Below are 7,483 nucleotides of genomic sequence, written 5' to 3' on the forward strand. Positions count from 1 at the left end.
TCTGAAGCAGAGAAATTAGACTTTTTTTTTGAGACAGAGTTTCCCTCTGTTGCTCAGGCAGGAATGCAATGACATGATCTCGGCTCACTGCAACCCCCTGTGTCCCGGGTTCAAGGGATTTCGGGCTAATGTTTGTATTTTTAGTAGAAACGGGGTTTCATGTTGGCTAGGCTGGTCTTGAACTGCTGACCTCAAGTGATCTACCCGCCCCAGTCTCCCAAAGTGCTAGGATTACAGGCATGAGCCACCGCACCTGCAGAATACTGCCCGATTTTTAATGTTTCTCTGATTCTAGAAGAGTTAGATCTGAGGAAGGTGGTCCTAGTTAGCCATTACTAGCTGTTACGCGTGGTCCAGTGTAGAGGATACCAGCCCCATACACTGTGGCTGTTTGTCTCTCCCTGTGTCCCCTGGCCCTGTCTCCCTGCATGGAGACCCTCTCCCTTTTTCCAGGAGGAGAGACGTGAGAAGCCCATCCTCTCTCTTGACTACAGCTGGCGGAGGGGGAGGCGTACTGGGCATGCACTTGGATTTTGGGGGAGCCTGCTTCCCCTGCGCTCTTTTCTCAGCTACTCTCTTTTGTCCCCGCTGTTGGCATGTAGGAGCTGGAGCCGATTTTGTGATGCTGGGAGGGATGTTTTCGGGTCATACAGAGTGTGCTGGAGAAGTGATTGAGAGGAACGGACAGAAGCTCAAGCTGTTCTACGGGATGAGCTCAGACACGGCCATGAAGAAGCACGCAGGAGGAGTTGCCGAGTACAGGTGAGGGGCAGCCCCGGGACGCACCCTCGAGGCCTGGCCTTGCTCTTGCTTCTTCCAGAGATGGGATGGAAGTAGGTCTGAATAGCAGCTCTGTGTATATTAAAGTATCATGGGAAGGGGTTCTTTTTAAAGAACCCTAATTTTTATCCAGTTAGCATTTGCAGTGCTTGGGGTTCCCAAAAGCAAGTACAGAGCAGAAGTGTTTGGGGATGGGTTGGAAGTGTGACCAGGGGTATATGTGAGTGAGTTCCGGTCCTGAAGGGAATATTCCAGACCTCTGCGGGTGGGTGGGATTATTCATAGTCCTTCCAGTAGAGCCATTGCTGAGCTATCCCTGTAAGCTTTGATCTCTGGCTTGAGGGGAATTGAGGCTGGAAGAATGGAGTTGAAGAATGACTCTCCTCTTGCCCAGGAAGCGGTAGGTGTGGTCTAGAGCACTGCGTGGCCAGGCCTTTTCCGAAGGACGCTGCACAGCTCCTGCGGCTTCTCCCCTGCCTGCAGGCTCTGGGAGTCAACACAGCCAGCGTTTTCAGCATTCAGTGGTGTCATCCACTCCAGAATGGGGCTCACTTCTGCTGATGTGTGTTTTTATTTTGTATTTTTTTTATTATTTTTGAGGTGGAGTCTCACTCTGTCACCCAGGCTGGAGTGCAATGGCATGATCTTGGCTCACTGCAACCTCCCCTCCTGAGTTCAAGTGATTCTCCTTCCTCAGCCTCCCAAGTAGCTGGGATTACAGTTGCCTGCCATCACGCCCAGCTAATTTTTGTATTTTTAGTTTAGACAGGGTTTCGTCATGTTGGCCAGGCTGGTCTCGAACTCCTGACTTCAAGTGATCCACCCACCTTGGCCTCCCAAAGTGCTGGGATTATAGGCGTGAGCCACTGCGCCCGGCCCCTAATGGGTGTTTTTAACCCATAGTTTCCAAAGACACCTGGGTCTTTGCCGATTCACTTCCATTTTAACTGTCTGCATATGTGTTTGAAGAACCTGATGATGAGGCCAGGCACAGTGGCTCGTGCCTGTAATCCCCGTGCTTCTAGAAGCCAGGGTTAGAGGATTACTTCAGCACAGGAGTTCCAGATGAGCCTAGGCGACATAGCAGGACCCTGTCTCTACAAAAAATTTTAAAATTAGCTGGGTGGGGTGTCACATGACTGCACTCCCAGCTACTCAGGAGGCTGAGGCAGGAAGATAGCTTAAGCCCAGGAGTTGGAGGCTGCAGCAAGCTATGAGCATGCCATCGTGCTCCAGCCTGGCCAGCAGAATGACACCCTGCCTCAAAAACAAAAGAACCTGATGGCCGTCTACGCACCGCCTCACTTTGCTCCAGAGAGCCTGCTCTTGATTCTCATTGCGAAAACCAGCTGTAATACAACATGGGGTCAGGACCAAAGGTCCTCCATCTGCAGAGGGGAGCAGGCTGTGAGGTGGCTGGTCACCTTTCTCCAGGAGACCTCAGGCTTTTCCCTTCAGTTTTCAGACCTTGTCCCAGTGCTGGAGTGAAAACCTAAGCCCTCCCTGGCTGACACCCTTTATTTCCTACCACCCATTCCACCCCCAAAGGCTCATTTTGAGGACCTGGGACTCAGATGTAAAGTTCATATCAAGTTAGCAGCAAAATCTCAGAACTCCACTGAGATTTGTAGGCGAGGAGATTGGGGGGAGGTGTGGGTATTCTACCAGAGTTCTGTTCTTCCGTAGGGTTCTGGTTGACTTACTTCAGTCTCATTCTCCCTGGTCTCTTTCTCTTTTGGTGGTGAACCTCAATAAAGATATTATAGCATGGGAAAGGCAGGAAGGGAAAGATCGATGGGGACTGCGCCAATCATAAACGCGGGGCACTCTCGCTCCTCCCAGGTAGCCCCCAGGCCCTCTTTCCTCCATGCAGTCCCTGACGGAGAGGGAGGTTACACAGTTGGGTGAGGAGGAGGTACTGAGCTGGACCTGTGGCCAAGAAGCTTAGTGCTTTACCAGCAATGATTGTCAGCATCTGAGGGCCTGCACATGTCTCCTCTGTGCCAGAATGTAAGCGGAGTTTTCATGGGTGAGCAACAGTTAGGTGCATTGCCTGGAGAACCTGTTTTGCCCTCGTGGTTGCATCTGTTTTGGGTTCTAAAAAAAATGGCTGGGCACGGTGGCTCACGCCTGTAATCCCAGCACTTTGGGAGGCTGAGGAGGGCGGATGACAAGGTTAGGAGATTAACACCATCCTGGCCAACATGGTGAAACCCATCTCTACTAAAAATAGAAAAATTAGCTGGGTGTGGTGGCAGGCACCTGTAATCCCAGCTACTCAGGAGGCTGAGGCAGGAGAATCACTTGAACCCGGGAAGCAGAGGTTGCAGTGAACTGAGATCATCCCATTGCACTCCAGCCTGGGCAACAAAGTAAGACTCCATTTCAAAAAAAAAAAAAATTATAGATCAGGAAGTCTACAATAGATCAGGGTATGGTACAAACAGAAGCCAAAGAGCTGAAAGAAAAACAGTCTGCTGTAATTTCAGCAGGGTTTAGATATAACAGGAAAAAAAAAAAGATTCAGCAGTGGCAAGACTCAGTTCTGGACATGGATTCAAATTTTTGACAGGGAAGGAAATTGCTAAGGAAATGAGAACCTTAATCTGAGAGCTGCAGCTTGAGCAGGCTGTACCTGCCTGCCTCTCTCTCTGAGTCAGTCTCTCTCTCGGTCTGTCTCTCTCATCTGGCAGTTTTCAGCCTCATGACCATGATCTCGTCATGAGAATGCTTCCCGACTTTGACAAATCACTTACCGCACAGTTACGTACACATCACTGATTCTTTTCAAATCATTAACTATTTCATTCTCACACCATCCCCGGGAAGCAACGTGCCTTCATTGGACAGATAAGCAGACTTAAGCTTCAGCAAAAAAGGAACTTGTGAAAGGTTAAACCAACAGTTAGCAAAGGAGCAACAATGAGAGGAATCTAGAAATTTCCAACAAGCCCCAGGAAGGCCATTTAAATATCTTAGGAAAACGAAATGTCCATCATTGCAGGCACGCGAGCACAGATGCCTGTCTGGGGTCACAGAGTGCTATCCTGGGTATGGCCAGTGACTTTAGCTTCCTGAGCTTACGGCTCTAAACCAGCTGATGATTGAAGTAGCTAAATTTTACCCATGGATAGTCCTGCCTGTTCAGTGACCAAGAATTAACACCCTTTTGTAATTCTGGTAATGAATGTCTAGTCAGGAGATGATGTTCGAAGCTAGCAGATCGTCTGAGGTCAGGAGTTCAAGACCAGCCTGGTCAACATGGTGAAACCATGTCTCTCCTAAAAGTACTAAAATTAGCTGGGAGTGGTGGCGGGCACCTGTAGTCCCAGCTACTCCGGAGGCTGAGGCAGGAGAATTGCTTGAACCCAGGAGGCGGAGGCTGCAGCGAGCCGAGATTGCACCACTGCACTCCAGCCTGGGCGACAAGCGCAAAACTCCATCTCAAAAAAAAAAAAAAAAAAAAAAAGAGAGAGAGATGCTCCTTTCCAGCTGAAGAGAACAGCTACAGAAAGTTCCAGAATTTGGGTACTTGTGAGAGCTTGCCTAGCCCTTCCATGAGAGCTAGAGTTTTGCCGAGATTTCAGATTTCCTTCTGGGAATACAGTCTGGACCACATCCCCATGTTGCAGGAAGGGGACATAACCTGTGTTACCCAACTAACAGTCACGCGGTGTCACCTGGTGGCTTTGTGAAGAGAGGGACATGGGCTGAGTGGGGCCAGTGAAATATTGCTTAGTGTTCATGCCATAGGCCGGACCTTCTGAATTTCTAAATACTGTTCTGAAAATGTGAAAGATGCTATCCAAAGCCCAGAAGCCTCCAGAACTAAGACAGGTCTCGGTTCTCCTCCTATGTAGTGACTTGTAAGAGAATAGGGAGGCGAACTGGGGGTGGCCATGTACCCAGCAAGGCAGAAGGCCAGGCAAGCGATCAGGACAGAGCCACCTCGTCTTGCTGGTGATTTCCATGTAACCTGGTAGGACCTGAGTTGTGCATTTAATGTCCTCGTCGCCCTCCTTGAGGACGTGTGGTTTCTGATCTCAGAGTGGGCAGGCAGGAGGTGAAGCTCTGGGCTTTTCCTGTGGCTGGTCTAGGAGGTCAGGAGGCAGTTTCCGGGGGCATCTGTGAGGGCCATTCTTCCTTGGGGCATTTTGGCTTCTGGCTGTTGGGAATTTGGCATGTGTGTTGAGGTAGAATAGAAAGGTAAAGGTGGTTTCTGTTAGGGGCAGAGGGGAGCATGTTGCTGGAGAGAATGTCACCAAGCGGGGTGGTTTGTGTCCCCAGCTCCTTCAAGTGCTACTCACCAGGACTTTCCTCTCCCCAGCATGCAGGGCTGCCAGCAGGGAGCCCGAGCCCTTTGGGTGGGAGGCATGTGTTCATCTAAGATGCTGGTGACCATCTTGGCACTTGGTAGAATGTGGGGATGGGGTCAGAGAGTGGGGTCTGGCTTTCTGAGTGCCTCGGGGGCTACAGAAAGTGCTGGAGCTGGGAATAATTCTAACTGGGCTCGTGAGGGGGAAAAAGCTAGATAAAAGAGAAAACTTCCTTTGCCTTGCAGAGCCTCCGAGGGTAAGACTGTGGAAGTGCCTTACAAAGGAGATGTGGAAAACACTATCCTGGATATTCTCGGGGGACTGAGGTCCACGTGCACCTACGTGGGGGCCGCCAAACTCAAGGAGCTCAGCAGGAGGGCCACGTTCATCCGGGTGACCCAGCAGCATAACACCGTGTTCAGCTAACCCTGGGGCGACGCGGCGTCCGGCCCGAGCGGAAGCTTCCAAACCTGCTTTTCCCATCTCCTTCCTAGTCTGTTCGGGCTGAGCTTCTGGCTGCTGCTGAATGGTGGAATGCTGTGTGCTCTCTCCACCCTCCTGCCGCCTGGAGCTTTGGTGCCCTCTCGCGTGCCTTCTCGGGGGCTCAGACACAAGGCACTGATTGGGGCAACATCAGAGCCCTGCTGCCCAGAACTCATAACCTCATTGTTCAAACCGACACTTGCACCTGTCTCTCTCTCTTTTAAAAGAAGATGGTTTCACTTTAATGTAATGCTGTTATCTTAAGACTTGATGAAGCGCTGGAGTTTGTATTTGTAGGAGTCAAGTTGAATGGTTTGGGATTTGTTTTGCCTTCTTCCCAGACAGGCTGGTGGCAAGCCACTCCTGGCCATTAGCAGACAAGTCACCTTAGGAGGAGCAGGGAGGGGACAGTGTGGGGCGGGGGGCGGACAGGCCAGAGTCAGAGTAACCGTCTCTAGCTTTTCCAGCAACCAAAAGCTAGAGGTGGTGGCATTCCCCACCTGGAGCTTTTGGTTGCTGGAAAAGAACAAAAGCAATTAACTGGAGAGATGAACCTGAATTGTTTTCCCAGCTGATACTCACAGGGTTGGGGCAGTGTGTTTTCCTGAGACTTTGATTACACGTGCTTTTCAGGGACAAGTCATCTGTCCCTACCAGTGTGCTGTCGCCTCTAGGAAGCTGTCCCTGTCTTGGCTTCTCATTACGTTTTGTTTTCCTCCATCTTTTCCCCCCCCTCAGTTCCAACTCCCTTTGAATTTCCATTGGATGTTTTATGGAAAGGTTATCTCCCGAGAAATCAGCAAGTGGAGATGCACTGCAAAAGAGCCAAACCTTTGATTAGTGGCATCCTAAAAGGCATTGGTTTGAGACATGAGTTAGAGACATTCCCTTGGTGCGCCAGGGAATCCTTTCCCGGAAGGACCACACGGCACTACTATATAAGGTCAGTGAATGGGCTGGGAACAATGACACTGTCTTGGAGAACTGGCCTCTGCAGCTGACCTGCAGCAGTCCCCCAGGATGCTTGTTTAAACAGTGAATGCAGAAGAAGTGATGAGCGGCCACGTAACTTCGAAGTACTGAGTTCCAGGCCTGGAAAGCGCAGATCAGGATGTTTTACTTTACTTTTTGATAAGGCTAAAGAGCAGGTACCCAAGTCAGTTTTCTTTGGAAAGGCAAGCAGTCACCCTGGAGTAGAGAAGGGCCATGGGGTGCCGCTGTGTCAGGGTGAATGAATGGCCTGATTGTCCACAGTGACCGATGGCGTGAGAAGCGTCCAAGCAGAACCGTCACACTCTGGGATCGTACAGGCCTACTGTTGGTCATTTAAGAAAACGTTGAGAGATCCAGCAGCGTGCACTCCAGTGCAATATTTCTCCCTACTAAATCCTTTAAGATTTTGAGACAGGGGCTCACTCTTGTCATCCAGGCAGAATCACAGCTCACCACAGCCTCGACCTCCCACGCTCAAGTGATCCTCTCATTTCAGCCTCCCAAGTAGCTGGGACTACAGGCACCTTGCCACCACGCCCAGCTAATTGTTGTATTTTTTTGTAGAGACAGGATTTTACCATGTTGCCTAGAATGGTCTCAAACTCCTGGGCACAGGCATCCGCCCGCCACAACCTCCCAAAGTGTTAAGATTACAGGTGTGAGCCACCACGCCCAGCCCATTAAGAGTAACACTTGCACCTTTATCAATACAGGGGCTGCACTTTGGAGACAGGAGGGCCAAGAGGCTGTTTAACGTGGAGCAAGACGTGGGGCGTGGCTGCAGGCTCCCCACCTTGCCCTCTGTGAGGTGTGAGGCGCTCCGGCTGGTCCTATGGAAGGCGTGTTTTACGCTTATCTTCAAATGTTTGTTTTTAAGAGACTATTGCAAAATAAGTGAGAGAGGTGAAGGA

The 7,483-nt window shown here is 50.5% G+C and overlaps 1 protein-coding gene across 1 annotated transcript in view; it reads left to right on the top strand.

Annotated features, from left to right (window-relative positions):
- GMPR (guanosine monophosphate reductase) overlaps nucleotides 1-6,980 on the top strand; it is a 67,075-nt gene extending 60,095 nt beyond the window's left edge. The window contains exons 8-9 of the mRNA XM_017521620.2: nucleotides 603-762; nucleotides 5,342-6,980. Of these exons, the coding sequence (XP_017377109.1) occupies nucleotides 603-762; nucleotides 5,342-5,522 (341 nt within the window). The 3' untranslated portion in view covers nucleotides 5,523-6,980. The remainder of the gene's footprint in view (nucleotides 1-602; nucleotides 763-5,341) is intronic.
- The last annotated feature ends 503 nt before the right edge of the window (nucleotides 6,981-7,483 follow it).

The sequence above is a fragment of the Cebus imitator genome, unplaced genomic scaffold (genome assembly GCF_001604975.1).
Source record: "Cebus imitator isolate Cc_AM_T3 unplaced genomic scaffold, Cebus_imitator-1.0 Scaffold21, whole genome shotgun sequence".
In the NCBI taxonomy this organism is placed as follows: domain Eukaryota; kingdom Metazoa; phylum Chordata; class Mammalia; order Primates; family Cebidae; genus Cebus; species Cebus imitator.